Source organism: Piliocolobus tephrosceles, chromosome 9 (assembly GCF_002776525.5).
Source record: "Piliocolobus tephrosceles isolate RC106 chromosome 9, ASM277652v3, whole genome shotgun sequence".
NCBI classification, from domain to species: Eukaryota; Metazoa; Chordata; class Mammalia; order Primates; family Cercopithecidae; genus Piliocolobus; species Piliocolobus tephrosceles.
In genome coordinates this window covers 85,302,204-85,321,218 of record NC_045442.1, presented here as the reverse complement: position 1 = coordinate 85,321,218, position 19,015 = coordinate 85,302,204, and the positions used below count along the sequence as shown (strand labels likewise).

At 51.0% G+C, this 19,015-nt stretch overlaps 1 protein-coding gene across 3 annotated transcripts in view; it reads right to left on the bottom strand.

Annotated features, from left to right (window-relative positions):
• Positions 1-3,379: 3,379 nt before the first annotated feature.
• The window catches only part of WDFY4 (WDFY family member 4), a 312,143-nt gene continuing 296,507 nt past the window's right edge, over positions 3,380-19,015 (bottom strand). For 2 of the 3 annotated variants that reach the window (XM_023230195.2, XM_023230196.2), the window contains exons 55-62: positions 18,526-18,673; positions 16,893-17,077; positions 15,853-16,011; positions 11,153-11,332; positions 9,233-9,415; positions 7,859-7,943; positions 4,863-4,974; positions 3,380-3,832 (exon numbers count right to left, since the gene is read on the bottom strand). In XM_023230195.2, the coding sequence (XP_023085963.1) occupies positions 3,766-3,832; positions 4,863-4,974; positions 7,859-7,943; positions 9,233-9,415; positions 11,153-11,332; positions 15,853-16,011; positions 16,893-17,077; positions 18,526-18,673 (1,119 nt within the window). In that variant the 3' untranslated portion in view covers positions 3,380-3,765. The remainder of the gene's footprint in view (positions 3,833-4,862; positions 4,975-7,858; positions 7,944-9,232; positions 9,416-11,152; positions 11,333-15,852; positions 16,012-16,892; positions 17,078-18,525; positions 18,674-19,015) is intronic. The other variant, XM_023230197.2, reaches the window with a different exon arrangement.

Here is a 19,015-nt window from a genome sequence, read left to right as displayed (position 1 = left end):
TGTCCCGTGTTCTCTGTGTCCCAGGCTGAGGGTTCCTCCGTCCCCAGCGCCCTGGCACAGGGACTGGCTGAGCAAGAAAAACACTGGTGAGTGAAGCAGCCAAGAGCTTGTGTCACAGCAGAATAGGCAGTCTGTTGTTTGCCTCATCCACTGTTATTTTATTATAAAATAAGAAGATATGATGTTACTCTCCCGAGGAGCCCTGAGGTGGATACCAGGATCCCATTTCACAGATGTAGAAGCTGCGGCCAAGGCTGGCAGAAGTGTGGAGCTGGGCCTGACGTGCAGGCGGCCTGGCCTCCTTCTTACCCACTCACTGTGCATATGCCTGTCCTGTCTCGGCCTCTAGATACCATGCGGTGCTGGGATGGGTCCCCCAGTCCCCACTGGACTTGGTGTGCTGGTGAGGCCGGTGTCTGCATGGTCTTGCTCCTGGGCCCCAGGCAGGCTGTGCCCCTGGCTTCTTCCCTGGCTACCTCAGCTGTGGGCCTGGGTACTGAGCCTGTTCTCTCCTCTCCCTGCACCCCAGGCCTCTGCCCTGGGCTCCCTCAACCACTGACAGCTGTTAGGAGCCCCAACCCTGCTGGCTAGACATCGTAGACCACTGGGCCAGCAGGGGACTCCTGTCATTGGAGTCGCCCAGAGCTTTTGGAGCCTGGGCCTCACTTGCCCCCGGCGCTTTCCTCTGCAGCCGCATCCATGCTTGACTGCCCCCTGCCCTTGCCTCCAGCAGTGGACTCTGCTTCCGACGCCTCGGGAGTCTACAGCAGGGCCACATCTGTGCGGGCCAAAGGGTGCATGTGCTGTCTCCCGGGTTTCGGTGCAGAGTGGCTTCCCTCCTCCCCGCAATGTGAGCTAATCCTGGAGGACCCCACTGGAGCAGCTCAGCATGGAGCCTGTCTCCTGCAGCCTCCCCAGCTCCTCCATGGGCGTTCTCACCCACAGCCTGTCCCTGATTCACAGATGCCTCTGAAGCTTCCAGCTTCTGACAACGGCGTTCATGGTTTCACCACAAACTCGCAAGCTCCTGGCTTCGTCCCCTGTCATGTCCCGGGCCCGAGGCATGACATTTACAATTTCCTCTCATTAGTCCCACCTCTTCACTCCATTTTGCTTCACCCTGCCCATGGAGGGGCTGCTGCTTGACCTTGCCATCCCAGGACCACCTGTTCTGACACATCTGCCACCAAGACTCATTCATTCGTCTACATGTCCATTTACTTGGCCGACTCTTGTGGGGCACCTTCTGGGAGCTGGCATGAGGAATGCAGCTCTGTGGGTGGGCGGCCACGTCTGCCAGCCTCACTTGCACTCACTCCATCCAGTAACCAGAGCCTACCCCACAGCCAGGAGCAGCAGCCCCTCCACCTCTCAGCCTCATCCCTTGTGCCCTTGTCCATTCTTCTTCACACCCCCAGCCTGACTCACCCTGCACCTTTGCCGATGCAGCCCGGTCTTCCTGCAAACCCATTTGTCTGTCTCAGCAGGTTCCAGGCCTGGCTCCAGGGCTACCTCCTTCAGCCAGTGCCATAGGCAGCTGAATTGTGTCCCTGGAGCGGTTCTATGTTGACATCCTAACCCCCAGTACCTCCAAATGTGACTGTACTTGGAGACAGTTGAAATGGGATCATATGGGTGGGCCCTAATCCCGTATGACCGGCATTCTTATAAGCGGAGATGAGGACACAGACGTGCACAGAGGACAGCCGAGGTGAGGACGCAGGGAGAAGGTGGTCATCTGCAAACCAAGAGAAAGGCCTCAAAAGAAACCAACCCTGTGACACCTTGATCTTGGACTTCCAGCCTCCAGAACTGTGAAGAAATGAATTTCTGTTTAATATTGTTATGGCAGCCCCACCCGACTGATACAGCTGAATGTCCCCTCTGCCTCCCCTAGGGCCTGAGATGTCCATTTTAGCCCTTTCGCCTCAAGTCACATTTGTTTGCAGACACCACATCCCCAGGACCCCAGCAATAGGACCCAACACTGTCTCCTCATTTTCCCTGTGATTTGAGGGGAACAAGAGGCAAAAACACTCAAATGAAGGAGTTGAAGACAGCCTTTTGGCCAGCAGACCTTGTCAGCCCTGGGTAATGCTGTGATGTATTTTGAAGAATGCCAGCAGGCTGAGCCTTGATATTTATGACCCTGCTTCTTGGCCTTCGTGGGGAGTGGTGCTCTCTGCTCTTAAATTTATGGTCCTTCAGTGCAGTCCCAGACCAACCAGGGGATTGCAAATGGGCTGTCTGCTAATAGCGTGTGCGGACGGTGTGGGAGGTGGTGTGATCTTTGGCACTGGGGTCAGACACAAGCGTTTCTCACCCGGGGAGGGGTGCTCTGGACCTGAGAAGGGTCTCCTTCATCTTCTCCTTTGCAAAGCCTCAGAGTTTACAGAGGAATCAGAGTATCCTAACTATCTCTCACTATTTTTGACATGGCTGCACACCAGTTCTACTTTCTTAATATTTATCTTTTAATCAACTTGTTGCCCCTGGAGGCCAGATGACCCACAGGGCATAAGACATGAAGTGCACATTCCTGCTATCCCTAGGCCCGGGCTAAATTAGGTGAGGACCCCCTTCAGGGCCTTTGCAGAGTTTAGAGACATGGGGAAGATCAGGATCCCCACCTGGCCCCTGGAAGGGAGATCTCTGAAAGAGGAGTTGAAGCTTGCAAGCTTAATCTCCCCAAGTCCCTGTGTGTCCACCTGAGCTTGACTTTATTAAAAAGGCAGCTGGATTTCCTTTTGAGGAGCTCTGCAAATCTTGGAGTGAGGAGGAGACATTAGAGTGAGGGTGAGACCTCTGATGCCCAATGACCAATCCCAGAATAACCCAGGCACTAGAAGGTACTGGAATTCCTCAGAGGGGCACGGGTAACTAACCCACCTGCCATACATTTTCAGGTGGAAAACAAAAGTCACACAGCAGTGCAGGTTTCTCCAGGAAGAACTGCAGCTCAGAAGCTGAGTGTGGACCAGGGCCCTGGGAAGAGACTGCTGGGCCAGGAGCTGGCTGGAACCCCTGTCTGTTGCAGGCTGTGGAGATGGGGGTGGGTGTGTCACCAAAGTGGGTGTATCACACCAGGCCATCCTCCCTGAGTCTGCCATGGGCAGCACCCACAGCCATGTCCTGTGGCTCAGTCACAGAGGCTGAGCCTTCTTCACAGTGGCCCCTCACTTCTCAGGCCCCTACACTATGGGCAAGTGGGGGAAGAGCCAGTGTCCAAGATGGAAGACGGGTAGGGGCTGGGTGAGGCTGTGCAGGCAGATGTGCTTCCCTGAAGCCTTCCTGCCTTTCTCAGGACAGAAACACAAATACTTAGAAAGGCAGCATTGTAAGTGAAATAGAGTGGCAATTTAAAACTCAAGAGCCCTTCTGCATTTAGAACATAGTTGCTTTAATAAAATAAAGACAATACAATAATTTCCAGTAAGCAACCCCATCTTTTTTTTTTTCAGTGCAATAGCCCTTAATAAGGTGAGTCATGTGTAATTTCGTGTGCAGCTGGGCATCACCAAGTCATAGTTTCCAGAGTGCTGCTCAGCCCTCCGAGTGTGTGCGCTCATCTTTTTCATAGAATTCCCATGGGCCGTGGAGAAGGTTGGGGTGCAGAGCTCTGATTGCCAGAGGCCCTTCCTTGAGAGTTGTGGCGAGGGAGGCCCTGGGGGTTTCCTCTGTAGGCAGAGCTCAGGCCCCAGTCACCTCTGCTGTCCTCAGCCTGGCACTGCAGTGCCAGACAGAGCCTCTGCTGCCTCTCTCTTCCTATCCATCTGCAGACCAGCAGAATATTCTCCCCTTCTCATCACCAACCAGGAGTTTAGTCTGGTTTCTTGGGAAGAGAAAGAAAAGACAAGAATGTTAGAGGGACAGCACGACTTGTCCTCGCCAGCACGCGGGATATTGCAACTCTTGGGCTCTATCCGGGGCCCAGCAGAGCTTGCCCCTGGCCTAATTTCTCCTGAGGCAGGGGAGGTAGTGGGAGGAATGGAGAAGGTTTCCACTTGGGGGAGGGAAGAGCATTTGAACTGTGAGGGTGGTGGCTCCCACAGCACTGTGGGGAAGCTCAGGCCCCAGGGAGCAGGACGAGGCTCTGTCTCTCTCCAGCGCCTCCAGATGAGTCTCCTGTCCCACCAGAGATATAGCCAGGACCAGGGCAGAACAAATGGCCAATCATCTGCAAAAAGTGCGGCTCTGGCCCTACCACCATGCCCACCCCACCCCACTCTACCCCACCCAGCATCTAAAACACTGTGTAGTGCCCCCAGCAAGAATGCCGGAACAGCCCACGCCATGCCAGGGAGGGAAGAAGGAAGGCCAGCTCTGCAAGGTCAGCGACCCCTGAGGCTGCACCTCCCGGTGTGTACAAGGATGTTAATGACAGTAACCACCTCCATGGGTTACTACGAGTCAAATAACGAGTATGAAGTGTCGGGACTGACGCTTGGCTATGCTACAGCAGCTAAGAGCCCTCAGAAGGCACTTTCTGTTAATGAAGGATAATCATCACACCAAATGTTACAGTCGGCAGTGGAACTCAGGGGAAAAGGCTCTCTTTAGGATAAAATTACAAAACAATAGACTTCTACCTCTTGGATTTCTTAATGAATGTATGGATATTCAAGAGCAAGAGAGCAAGGGCATGTGTGAGTTAAAAGCAAAACAAACAACAACAAAACCCTGAAAAACATTTCCTGGGGCTCTACACGGCCACACGGGCTGCATCCTGTGCTTGGTGGGGCCCGTCCTGGAGTGAGCTGGCCTCCTTGGCGAGGTGGCCTGTACTCAGAGCCACTGGGGCTTTCCTAGAGGTGGCTGCAGTGCCCTCTGCTGGAGACCCAGAGAAACAAGGCCACGCTTACCTGGACACGGCCAGAGCCGTCACCGCGGGGCTGGTTTTGCTGGGCTTCCCTGTCAAAGCAATGCTGACATCCAGCTCTCGACTCAAGGCCAGGTTCTTCTCCCACTTGTGGCCTGTGTGGAGCATGGGAGAGAAGAGTTAGAACACCAGATCGGCTTCCCACATGCAGTGTGCATTTGCAACACAGGGCCACAAACACATACGCACATATTTATATTTGTGGTCAGCAACTTGTTAAATTGAGGGGGAAATATATTTAATCTTGGCCTGTGCTGTTGCAAAAAGGGGCGTCCCAATTTAATTTGCAGGCGGTGATAGTTACATGTGCTGACGTGCCGCAGTATCCATTGTGTACCAAATTGGATTTGTGTATTATTGCTTTCTAAATTGCATGCCTAGTTCAGCAAAATTGTTCATCAGTGTTTACTGGCTTTATGCTTAATAAGATGCCCCACAATACCTTGCTGCCAGGATGTAATGCAGCCAGTAATTGCCTAGTAAAAATAAATTACATAAAATCGGCATTATCAACTTATCTTAATCCTCTCACGCCACAACCAATAATTAAATGCTGAGAACGTCTTTTCAAAAAATATAACTCAATGATTGTTACTTCACTCATTTTAATGACTGCATTTGGGGACAGACAGTAATTCCTTCAATGTGAAGGGTGAGATGGAGAGACACCAGCTGGGTACGTCCCTGTGAGGCCACTTCCTTGGACTCAGGGCAGGAGAGATGATACAGCCCCCACTGTCCTGGGGTGACCACCCATGTGTGCACACAGGCCAAGTGCCAGGAAACGCATGAGGGGTCCAGGTGGGAGAAACCACCTCAAAGCACACCAGGCATTTGTACATTTGTGTACAAATCTAAACAACAAGCTTCTTCCAAGTATTTTTTGTGTAACAGATTGAGTCCAAATCTTTGAGGCAATTCCTGAAATAAATTGTACTCAACTGGGCTGGGCCTTGCTGCAAATGGCAAACAAATGAATTCCAAGCGGAAATTAGATTACATCTTCCCACAAATGCAGTATGCTTAATATCTTCACAGATCTCCTTTCTTGCCCCTTAAGACATTTGAGGGATGCAGTAATATACATGCCAAGAGGACACATACGCAAATATCCACGTGTCATGCCCAATACAGGTCCCTTTCCAACAAAGCAGTTTTGAGCAATATAAGAACAACACGCCTTTTTATTAAAGACCTCCAGCAGTTTAGGCTTGTAAATCTGCACATATTTCAGATTTGTTAAATCTAAACTTCAGCCCAACGTGATTATTTGAATATGTCCATGTCATCCTGTCATTTCATGTTAATCCTCCCTTGAACCGTAATCACAATCTTGGCAGTCAATCCAATGGGGTGGCAGTGACTTCGGGTCAGGGTAGACAGAGAGGAAGGATGTGGATCTGGGGCTCCCTGTCAGTCTAAGACCCCCTTAAGTAAGTTTCCTAATGCCATCAGCTGCTGTGTTCAGAGAGAAAAATCTCTCAAAAGTCTGCAAAAATGGCAACAATGACCTGCATTTGGGGTAGATTCTTGTCTGTGGCTACTATTATTCTGTCATCAGTATTCTACTAGTTAGGATGCACAGAAAGTGTCTCCATTTGACAGAAGACCAGAGAAGTTGCTGTGACAGAGTTGGGTCTAGAACTTTGTTTCCTGCTTTTCACCCTGCTTCTCATTCACTAGACCCCATGACCAATGAGTGCAACCTTACCACAACCTGCAAATCCAATGACACTGCCAGAACCAACTGAATGGCTCTGAGATGATGTTCATTCATCCATCCATCCATCCATCCATCCATCCATCCATCCATCCATCCATCCATTCACTCATCCATCCAGCATTCTTTCTCAGACAACCATTTATCAACCATAGGCTTAGCTAATGCCATTAGCTTACTGGGCCCTAGTAGCTTCAAAAGTGGGCATTTGAGTCCAAAACTAAAATGGTGTGCAGACTCATGCAAGTGTACTAGAAAACTGCTTTGTAAACAGGCTAGGGAATAAGAGCCTTTCCAAGTGGGAGCAGATATGGGAGGGAGCTTGGCCTCTGCTTTCCAAAGATGTGCTGAGTTCCTTAGAATGCACACACTTCTGTCCTTTCACACTGAGATAGGCTGACTCCTTGTCTCCAAGTACCCTAGAGAAACAGGACCTGTGAACTGATGCAGTTCTTAATCTGCATCTTTGTGATGTTATTGATCTTTTTGATGTTATTGTCCTGGCTCAGCCCAGATGGTTGACAAGGGTCCCCAGGTGTTTTTATCTTGAAGGAAAGGACCCCTAATATAGAGCCTAGGACACAGTAGCGGCTGAGCAAATGCCTGTGTGTGCTTGAATGAAGAAGAATCCACAAATGGCTGATTAAATGAATCAAAGAGGTGTGGACTGTATTTTAGAAATGAATGAATTGCAAATCTCTACTCTCTTCAGAAGGCAGCCCTCTGAAATCTGGGAAATTCTCTCTTGTGGATGATCACAGGTTCTGGAATGCAGAGCAAACAGGGAGCTAACAGAAGCACTCAGGATGACAGAATTCTCACTTCATGAAAACGTGTTTGATTGTGGGTCCCAATAAAGATGTCCCAGTTCTGAGCTACAATCTTTTCTGAAGACTGAGCTAGAGGAGGTAATGATGGGGGCAGGGACTAGACAGCTGTGATGGACATGATGTGGTGACAGCTTTGATGGGGAGGTTTTCACCTGTATTCATTATGGAGGGGTTTGTGATGGTGGTTACATTCCAGTATCTATGGTTAGGTTATTCTGAGGCCGTTGTGGCTGTGATGGCGGCAGATGTGAGGATAGTCTGCTTGCTGGGTGACTTCGGGCAAGTCACTGAACCTCTCTGTGCCTCCCTAGGCCTCCCTAGGCTCTGCAGACCTGGGAGGAGCTGCAGCCCTTGGGCTGAGGTGGAGAGAGGGGAAGTGAGGAGGGCAGGGCAAGGCCAGGACAGCCACATGCCTAGCAGGTCAGGTACCTCTTGGGCTTGGAGGCTGAGACGAGGGCTCCTCTCCTGCTGGCCGTCCAGGAACAGACATCTTCACATCCTCAGTCTTCCAAACCTGCCCCAAAAAAGCAAATGTCATGGGCTGTCTGCAAGCTCGGAGTGGCCTAGTCAATTTCCTCACACCTAGGGGGGCCCTCAGGGAAGGGATGAAGACATGGACCCCCTTTCACTTCTGATGTTAATTTACTATCAGGTAAAATGTTATTTAGTCTCCAGCTTCCTCATGCGGAGGTTTGGCCCATCACAGTTGCACCTTGAATGAGTTTACCCCACCCATGTCCCTAAGTGCATCTCATCTATCCCCCCACCACCCTTCACTTGCAGGGATGTGACTCTGCAACCAGTTTATTACCATTTTGCTCAACCAATGCCCTCTTGCCCATAATGCCACCACCTCTAGAGTCCTCCCTCACCCCTGGGTGGCTAGGCACCCCCATCTTGTGTCTGGCCCTTGGTGCTAAGCCTGCTTGTGGGAGCCCTGAGGCCAACTCACTGAAAATGACTTCTCACTCACCAGGTCTGGATTTTATATCACCAAAGGGCAAGGACCAGCCTCCTCTCAAATGATTCCGTGAGTCCCATGCCAGGCTTAGTGCAGCACTGGGCCAGTCTAGGAACTCATTGAATGAATGAGCACTGAGTGCACAGAAGACCCTCACTCATGCTTTGGGAGGGCCCAGGAGAGTAATATACCTGCAGCTCGGCCACCCCAGGCTCCTCTGGCTGTCCCACTGATGTGGGCCACACCCCACCAAGCCCAGACCAGCCCAGAATGCCCTGCTTTCTGCAGAGGCCACAGACAAAGTCCTGTGAGGGGACTGCCTGGGTGCCTCAGCCTGCATGGATGGATGGATGGATGGATACATGGATGGATGGATGGATGGATGGATGGATGGATGGATGGAGGAGTGGATGGGTGGATAGGGAGATGGATGGGTAGATGGATGGGTGGGTAGATGAGTAGAGAGATAAATGGGTTGGTGGGTAGATAAATTAGCGGATAGGTGGGCAAGTTCTGTTTGAATGGATGACACAAATATCTCCTTTTAGCACTGGGATATAATCTTTTGCATTTAACCATTCAACTTTTATATGTTGTAACAGTGTTTATTTTAGTGTGTGTGTCTGTGTATGTGTGTGCGTGCATGTGTGTGTGTGTCTGTGTGTGTAATACTATATATATAATTTTATTTATTTAGAACCTACAGCTTCATTTGCTGTAGGTACCTGTTCTGGAATGGTCTCAAATGCAGCCTGCAGGTTTGGCCCCCTAGAGGAAGTCAGAAGAATGGAGATGAACACATTTCTTGTGTCATGTCCTCATTCTGCCCAAGACACACCTACCCGGACCATGCCGTCTTGACTCCCAGTGATGATGATCTGGCTTGTGTCCCAAGCTGGGCCCTCTACCAGGCAGCAGCAGGTTATGGCTCCTTCTGGGCCCCAGGCTGTGGTGATGCTGGCCAGGGGCTGTCCATTGACATTCCACAGGGACAAGTGTGCTCCCGCACAGGAGACAATGGTGCCCTGTGCAATGAGAGCTGGCATCACTCTAAGCTGCAGTCACTGCCTGCCCATCAGCCACATACTCAGCTACCCAGTTGGTACACCCAAGTACCCTCAATTTGCCATGCTCTGAAGACCCCCAAGGTACCCCAAGACTTCTTTCCAGCTGACTTACAGGTCTGCTGTGTTTTCACACAGTTGTAAATTCTTGGTTCTTTTCATACTGCAGTCATGTGCTTGGATACTTCTTTCCTGGCAGAAGGCACCTGGCTCACCCTCAGGCTCCTCCCAGATCCCACTCCCCAGCCACACCCTGACTGCCACAGAAGATCCAGCCTGAAGGGCAGCCCTGGCTTTGGACACACAACTTACACCTGGTTGGCCAGCCCTGCCCCATAAAGAAGTTTTGGAGGCCACCTGGTGGAGGGCAGGGTACAGAGGTTCCAATGACTGCACGTGGCTCATAAGCTTGTGCAATGTCCCTGAAGAGGGAATTTCTGAGGAGAAATTTCCCCATTGTATCTCCTGATATGCTCACATTTGAGTCTTTGCTCCTCAAGTCCTGTCTATTCTGCAGTGGCCACTGTCACCGAGGCCCTGGGGCCATCCCTTTGAGCCTTGCCCTAATCACAGAACGGATGTATGGGGCTCAGTGCCCCTCCATATCCCCCTGGGCTGGGATCCATTGTAGAATTTCCAGAATTGTTAGGGATGGTCTGTCTGAGGCCAGGGACCATGTCTGATACCTCTCTGCCCCACACCCAGCAAGCACAGACTGAAATCAGTTGGCTGCAGGACAACTTGTCCTGGTACCAGGCTTCTCTGGGGTCTAGAGACACAATTCCTGATGGATTTTATATTCTCCCAGATGAAGGCTTCATGCCTTCTTCTATACATCAACCCATCCGTCCATTCACCCCATCTACCAATCCATTATCCATTTCATCCATCTTTCCATCCACCTATTCATCCCTTTATCTGCTCATTTATCCATCCATCCATCCATTCACTCATCTATCCACCCATCTATCTATCTGTTCATCCATCCACCCATGCATCCACTGGTCTACCTCTCCATCCACCCACCCATTCACACTCCATCTACTCATCTAACATTGAATCCAGTTTTGAATTCAAGCCTACCTGGAGCACCACTTTCAGCAAAAATTGGAACCAGGAAGCTCCTATATCATCCTTCCTCTTTTGAGCCCTCTGCCCATTTTATTTATGCCCTGGGCCCCTTAGGTTTTCTGTGAGCAGATGCAGAAACCTCTGCATCCTCAGGGAACCCCATATCCCATGACAGGGCTTTGGTCTGGAAGAAATTTCAAACCGATAAATTGATCTCCCTCATCTTTGTTAGCCAGTATGGAAGGACAGGCAGAGAAGCTTGCACTGCCATGAAGACCAAACACCTGCCAAGTCAACACTGATTTGAAGGTAAAGAGCTAAATGAGTCAGCCACATCTAGCAAAACCCTCACTAAAAACCAGTCTTCTGCTGCAGCACCCTGGTGCCTGCAGCAAAGCAGACACCTCCCACTGTCCCCACCACGAGAGGGAGGAAAGTAAAGAAGCGGACATTGAAGCTAGACCTGGGTGCTGCACATGAGATCTACAGCGACTGTTCCACACACATGGGGCCCTCTCAACATTCTGGGGTGGCCAGAGTCTCTGTGTCTCTGGGCTTTCTCCTGAGTGTTGTACTCCATGCTACTGCGAAGGTGAGGACACGGACACTGAGAAACGGGAGCCTTACCGAGACATCGCTGATGGTGACGGCTGAGATGCCCTCCCGATGCATGGGCAGGCGGGTCACATGGGTGAGGTGGTCCAGGTCCCACAGGATACAGGTGCAGTCCTGGGAGCCGCTCACCAGGAGGCTGAAGGTGACTGACGCTGCCAGGCATGTGACAGCCTGTGTGTGTCCATACAAGGCCTGGGGACAGAGACTCGCAGGTTAGGAGAAGGACCCTCAATTCAGCTACTTTGGAGAATTCTTCACCCTCCCTATACAGCTGGGCCCTAGATAAGGAAATGGAGATTCTGAGTGAGTCAGTGATTCCCAAGTCTGTTGTCTGTGTGGCTGGGGGTGTGTGCATGTGCGTGTCCATGACTAGCCTCTCCATTTCATTCATCTCAGGGGTAGAGGCTCTGCTGGGGAGAAACAACAATGTTTTTACTTGTAACTCAACCAGAGACTAGCCACATCTGGATGTTTTGTGCTGCCCTACATCTGTCTTGAACCTGGGAGCAGTTCATGTGACTATTTTTTTTTTGAGATGGAGTCTTGCTCTGTCGCCTAGGTTGGAGTACAATGGCATGATCTCGGCTCACTGCAACCTTTGCCTCCCAGATGCAAGCAATTCTTTTGCCTCAGCCTCCCAAGTAGCTGGGATTACAGGCACCTGCCACCATGCCTGGCTAATGTTTTGTATTTTTAGTGTAGATGGGGTTTCACCATGTTAGCCAGGCTGGTCTTGAACTCCTGACCTCAAGTGATCCACCTGCCTTGGCCTCCCAAAGTGCTGGGATTACAGGTGTGAGCCACCACACCTAGCCAGTTCATGTTGCAATTAACATACAAAGCATTGTTGGCAAACTGTGGTTCCCACACCAGCAGGTTCAGTAGCAGCAGGTAGCCCTTTAGAATGCAAATTCTTGGGTTCTACCCCAAGTCTCCTGAATCAGAAACACTGAGGATGGGGCCCTGACGTCTGAATTTTCACAAGCCCTCAGGGGATTCTCACATGTGCCCAACTTCGAGAGCCATCTCGGTAAGGGAACCTCAGAGGCACATGCACTCTTGAACTAAACTGGGAAGAAGAAAAGGGGAGATCACGCGGTCACCAAAAAGATGGGGCTTTTCAAGTCTGATAGGTCTGGATTCATAGCCACTGGGATACTTAGACTTCCTTGGTCTTGGCCCTCAGGTTTGGCTTGTGTGGAACCTGGCCTGACTCATGGATGGCTGTGTGTCCAGATCTGGCTGGAGGCCTTGTTCTCTGTGGACACTGTCCCAAGGGACTGAAATGGCCCACCACGTATGCTGGTACCCCCTGGCCAACTGCTGCAGGCAATGGTGTGGATTCCATCACCAGGACCCCAGAGGATGCAGGTCCTGGAGGCCCTGATCTGAGGTCCTCTGCTCACACGTGCTTGCCATCCCCTGGACTCAGCTGGAGGGGCACGGAGGCGGCATTCTGAAGCGTAATTGGCCTCGCTTACCAAGTGGTAAACATCCACCCTCAGAACAGAGACAATCGCTCACTCATTTGGGTCAATGAGGCTAAGCATCATTTTTCAAAGCTGTCACTTTGCCTGGTCATAGCAATGAAAGGTTCTGCCACAGGCTCCCATTTGTCCTTAATAGATTCTAACGTGACGCCAGATGGTGCTGGCAAGTTAATGGGTATGACCCACAGAAGAGTTGGGTCATCCTAGGAAAACGGCAACTGCCAGAGTGAACAGGGGAAAGCAGAGGAGTTGACAGGAACCTTCTGAATCTCTTGCCAGAATGAACTAAGTCTGATGACTCAGTTCTGACCGCAGGGGATACAGCAATGCCAAAGAGCGCAGAGAAGTGAACCCAGGCGTAAGGCTCAGGATGTAAAGACAGGATCTCTGAGGCCCAGTGCCAGCACGTGTTGTTTACGAGTGGAACCAAGTCTGCCTGATCTTCCCAGGAAACAGCCTGTGTGCCTGGCACTGCCCACTTAGGTTAGGCTGGTTGCCTTCTGACCAGCCTGGAAACTCCAGCACCACAAGTCATCCAGCACCCACCATCTGCAAGAGCTGAAGAAATCAAGGAAAGAGATAGCAGCTTCAAATGTATGCTCAAGGGGAGTTTGTTTTCTCAGAATAATACTTCTCTAAAAGGCCAATTAAAATAAGTTCATTATATCATCTCATACCTAACTATACCAGCAAAAAATGACAGCAACAAGAAAACCCCTGAAAATTATTCCCCATGCTGGTTACATTGCCATGAAACGGGTGCTCTTGATTGCTGGTGGTTATGATTAAGTCATAGAACTATTTTGGAAGGCACCGTGTCACTGCTCATAACTCTCCTCCTTGAAGTTTATCGTAAGAAAACAATCAGAAGCAAACAGCAACCTAGATATTTTCTGCAGCACTATTTAAAATAGTTAAAACTTGGAAACAACTTTATTGTCTAGTTTTAGAAGAAATGGTTTATTAAACTATAGTGCACTGACATAACAAAACAATTGAAATGCAATTTTATGGAAATGGAATGATATGGAATGATTGAAATGTAAATTGTAGAGAATGTAGAAAAATGGAAACAATTGGATAGGCTGGGTGAAAATAGAATAAAATATCTACACACTGATCAGAAAGATATAAATATGTAATATCTGGGGATGAAAGTATGCAAAAATGAAAACTTTTATAGGGGTGGTAGAGAATTGTCTTTGAAGTAAATGTAAAATTTCTCCTTAATGTTGCAATATCTTTACAAATAAAATACTTTTTGAACTGCCTATGAAGCTCATCAGTGATGACTTTCCTGTTCACAGGTCAGGAATGGACCCCTTCACTGAGCAGCCGGGGTTTGGGGAACCTGCAAGGCCACATTAGCCTTTACAGGTAAGTGATAAAGTGTTTTATTTTTAGAAAATAAGAGCATGTGGGATTCCCATATCTTTTTCTGTTGATTTGGAAGTAGGAGAGGATGATAAATTACATTTTTATGGGGTCGATACGAGGGTGTTTCTGTGCATTTTCACTGTTAAATGGAAGCTCGGAGGATGGTAGAAAAATCACCGCCCCAGTACCCGAAGGCCAGCCCCAGGGTCAGGTGGAACTGTGTACAGTCCCCAGGGCAAGCTGTAAATGGGCAATGGGGATACTGGGGAGAGAGCTCTCCAGTCTTTCATTTCCAGTCCCTTCGCTGAGATCAGGAATCATACCCAGCCCACTGACAACAGCAGTTGGTGAAGGTCACCTGCCTGTCACCTGTATAGTTGCCTCTCAGTGGGTGCGCTGCCCCTGCATATATGTCAGCACCCTCTCCCACTGCCCTATTCATTCCTTCACCTCACATTTGCTGAGTGCCCATGCAGCACCCTCCATGCCCTGCATGGCACCAGGAGACAAGGACATGGTCTAGGGTGACAGAAGTGGCTTGAAAGTTATCCAGAGAAACCCAGGGTCAGTTTCAGTGAAACATGTTCGGTTTAATAAATTTGGTCAGTGGTGATTTTTTTTTTTTTTTTTTTTTTTTTTTGAGACGGAGTCTCGCTCTGTCACCCAGGCTGGAGTGCAGTGGCATGATCTCTGCTCACTGCAAGCTCTGCCTCCCTGGTTCACGCCATTCTCCTGCCTCAACTTACTGAGTAACTGGGACTACGGGCACCCATCACCACGCCCGGCTAATTTTTTGTATTTATAGTAGAGATGGGGTTTCACCATGTTAGCCAGGATGGTCTCGATCTCCTGACCTTATGATCCTCCCGCCTCAGCCTCCCAAAGTGCTGGGATTACAGGCGTGATTGATTTTGTACAGCTTATTTTTGTTTCTGTTACTTTAGGGCTCTGTGGCCAACCAAAAAACAGACACAGAAATGAATTGGATTTTAGAGTTGAAAGTGTCCCCTAGTGATATTCTAGGGCAAGTTCCAGAGTATGCAGGAGAGCGCATGGGGTTTAGACTTAGACAAACCTAGATTCAAATGCAAGCTGTTATGAGCCTCAATTTCCTTGTCTGAACGTGGAAATAACAGTTCCTTCTTCATGGAAAAAAATTAGTATACAGAAGGGCCTTGGTGCATTTGGAATGTTAAGCAAACATTAAGTGCCACTGTGATTAGCATTCCCTATGAGGGCTGGTGGTACACATCTTCAGCCTCCTGGCTCATGGTTCCTCTTCCTCCCACCTCAACCACTTCCCTTTGGAAAGTCTTTCATTTGACCTTGGATGCACCACTTATACTTCTTTACATCTCATTTTTCCTTCACCAATAAAGTAGGGGTGATCATGGCACCTATTTTACAGGGCTGTCAAGAAGATAAAATGAGGCAATCCATGTAAAAATGCTTGGCATAAAGGCCAACTTGTGGCAAAATGCTCAAAAAATATTATCTGGTATAAGGAAACTGGTTTCCCCAGACCTGCCATGTGCATGAAGTGGCTGTGTATGGCCTGGCATCTCTCGCTAAGGTGTGGGCCTCTGTGGAGGCACCTGCCCTGTGTACCTGTCAAATGCACCATGGGAATAAAATGATACTCCTGAATGACGCTGAGCTGTGGGCCACCCTCTGCACCTCACTTCGCTCATTCCCAACTTCTGAGGGTGGCAGGGCCCTCAGTGAGCAGAGTTAGGGTGTGTTCTGGCACTACACCTGCCCAGGTGCCATACTGGCCAGAGGTTTTGTCCCTACGTGAGGTACTGTTCCCACTTGAGGACCGCACCTGCATGAGCAGGACTATACCTGCCGGAGGCGCAAGCCCCTCGGGTGGCCTTTGGTCATGCTGAGCTCCCACACACACACCACGGTGCTGGTCCCAGAGGTGACGATCGTTGCTGGGGATGGGCACACAGCGCACAGACAGCGGCCCCAAGCAGCCAGGTTCTCGAATGTCATCAGGATCTGTGGAAGATAAGGGGGATTAGCGCTGCTGTGGAGACAGCAGGGACAGGAGCCCAGGATAGAGCCACAGGGGGATGTGGGCCAGTCTGAGTGCCTTGGGAACTGGGGACATGCCATGTGTTCAGGAGCCAGTCCCTGGTGACAAAATCCAGACCATCCCTGGTCCCCAAGCAGGAGCTCCGCCTCCAGCAGGTGGGAAGAGACAAGTCAGGGATGCTGGGAAGACCCCATGAGCACCAGCAGGGGGTGGCTCAGCTTGGGGATCAGAAGGGAGGACATGTGGGGCTGCGTTCCATGGCTGCCTCAAGAAGTTGTTGGGGCAAGGCTAGGGAGGCGCTGGGGAGAGCTTGTGGGGTAGGGAATTCATTGGAAGTGATGGAATTAGGGGAGGGGAGCTGGAGTAGGAATGGAGCCTGGGGAGGAGGGCAGGGGCCGCATCAGAAGGCAGAGGTGACTGCATGGCTTACATGGGGACTGGGAGGACCAGTAGGGAAACAGCTTGCTCCTGCCAGCCTCCTGAATGCTCAGTGTGTGTCCTTTGAGTCTAAGTCATGACTGGAACCAGGGGAGCCCCCAGGACTTCCCTCCTACACTCAGTGCCAGTGTGAGTGGCCTCAATGTGGCCACGTGTTCAGCCAGCGTCTGCTCTGGAGGTGACAGTGTGCACTGCCAACTTGCAAGCCTTGGAAGGAGGGTTTGAGGCCCAGCCCAAGGAGGGCTTTGCACAGTCACTGAGTCCTCTCCCTCCCAGGCTGGCAGCACGCCTTGTAGGGAAATTGGGCGAGGTTGCTTTGGGCTCGCTTATCTCTGGACCATCTCTGCCTCCAGCTGGAGGAAGGCTGAGGTCCTGAGGCTGCCCCTGCTCCCTGCAGCCCGCTCACCTTGTCGGAGCCATAGCTCCCCAGGCAGCAACTGAAGTCATCAAAGCCCCAGCTGAAGGTCCTGTTCCAGAGAGGAGGCAGCAGCAATTTGTTCCTCTCTACAGCTAGAATGGTCTTCTCAGTAGGGACAATGTGACCGATGGCCCCTTTGGGGGACTCTGAGCCTAGAGAAAAGAGGTACATATCTACGCCCCAGTTAGTATGGAGAACTTATGCGTGGAAGAACAGCACCCATTACAGTCGGGCCCCCGGGCAGAAGTCACAGGTAGACACACTGGACTCGAACTTATACGTGGAAGGACAGCACCCACTGCAGCTGGGCCCCAGGTAGGAATGACAGGCAGACACACTGGACTTGAAGTTATGCAGAGAAGGACAGCACCCACTGTAGCTGGGCCCTGGAGCAGGAGTCACAGCAGGCACACTTCCCACCCTCCCTCAGCTCCACTCTGGGAGCCACCCCCAGCCCCAGCTGGAATATGGCTCAGAGCACGGGATTTGGAGCTGCCCAGACCTCGTTCCAAGCCTAGTTATGCTGGTCAAGTCATTCCATCTCTTCAGACCCAGCCTCTTCCCATGGAGTAGAGACAACCATGCCCCTTTCAATGTGTGTCCCCTGGCACAGAGCCTGGTGCAGCTTGTCAACTCAAAACACTGAGGCCAGCCTAGTTTCTGAGACTGTGCACACCACACCCACCATGTAGGGGCCTTTCCTTCCTCCTGGTGGGGGCCACTCCCTTCCTTGCCCTGTGCTGGGTCAAGTGGGAGAACCACCCTCTTCCTGACCCTACCACCCAGGAGGAAGAGAGGCAGCAAGATTCGGGAAAGGCTCCAGGATAAGACTGTGAGATGTCTCTCCCTGTAGGGAAGGGACTGTGGCATCAATGGCCCTTACCCTCTGGGACTGCTCAGATGAAAAGGAGAGAGTAAAGCCAGGCCCCTTAAAGCAAGGCCCAGTGTGTGCTCGGAGTGGCATCAGCATCTGCCAGGACTCCTGTCTCAGCGCTGGCTTGTTGCCTGCCTGTGTGGCAGACACCACTTCATGGCATTGTCACAAGCCTGAGGTCAGGGCCATTGTCTTCCCTACCTTACACATGAGGGAACTGAATCTCAGGAAGGCCCCCCAGGACCTGTGGCTGGTAAGATCTGCATCAGTCTCCTGGAGCCCACGTGGGAGATTTGAGCTCCTTTGTTACTGTTGGTGTGGTTTGCACCTCGTGTCCCTCTCTGTGAGGGCAGGGGCTGTGTCTGACTGCCCAGGGACTTCAATGCAGCAGCAGATCCCCAGTCCTGGGGCAAATGGAGGCATGGTCCCCAGAGCCAAGAGCAGCAGCACCTTATCTACCAGGGTGGGGTGTGCCAACAACACTGTTCTTGGACTTCAAGGATTAAAAAGGACACCACTAAAACTCCTGAAAACTTAACTTTATACTCCTTGGGACCTGCATGTTGTTCAATGTAGTGGGATTTCCCCAAGGCAGTGCATGTCCTGGCTGTGATTGGAGATGCAGCCATTCAAAGTCAGTCGCCAGTACTTTGCCTAGGTATGTGGTGCTGGACCTCCAGAGGAACCCAGCCACTGAAGGGACAACCCTGGGACAGGACACCAAACAATGCAGAGCCAGGGAATCACCTTTGACCGTGACCTGGGAGGGCCTCAGCGACTGCAGGCTGTAGAAAAAGGGCTGTGGGTGGCCAGGCAGGCTCACGGGGTTAGAGACATCCTTTCCAGGCAGAGCCTTCCCTGCTGCAGTCCTGGCTGGGTGGGGTTTGGTAAAGAGCTGGAAAGACAGGGAACAGACACACATGAGGGGAGAGATGCCCAGAGGAGGGGTCGTCCCTATGCACACTGCAGCTGCACCCCGATTCTGGGGGTTGCCACAGCTGGGCTTGCTCCTGACAGAGCTGAACATGAACAGAACCTCTGGTCCAGCCCTCAGATGCTGCAGGTGAGGGGCCTGGGGCTCAGAGAGGGACAGCTACTTTTTCAAGGTCATAAAGGCAGCCCTTCTGCCTGCCATATCTCTCCTTTCCCAAGCTGCTTGGGGAAAGACTGGCCTCACTGAAAAGCCCCCGGTCCCCGGAAGAACTGTCTCTCAATCATGAGGCCAGAGTGACCATCA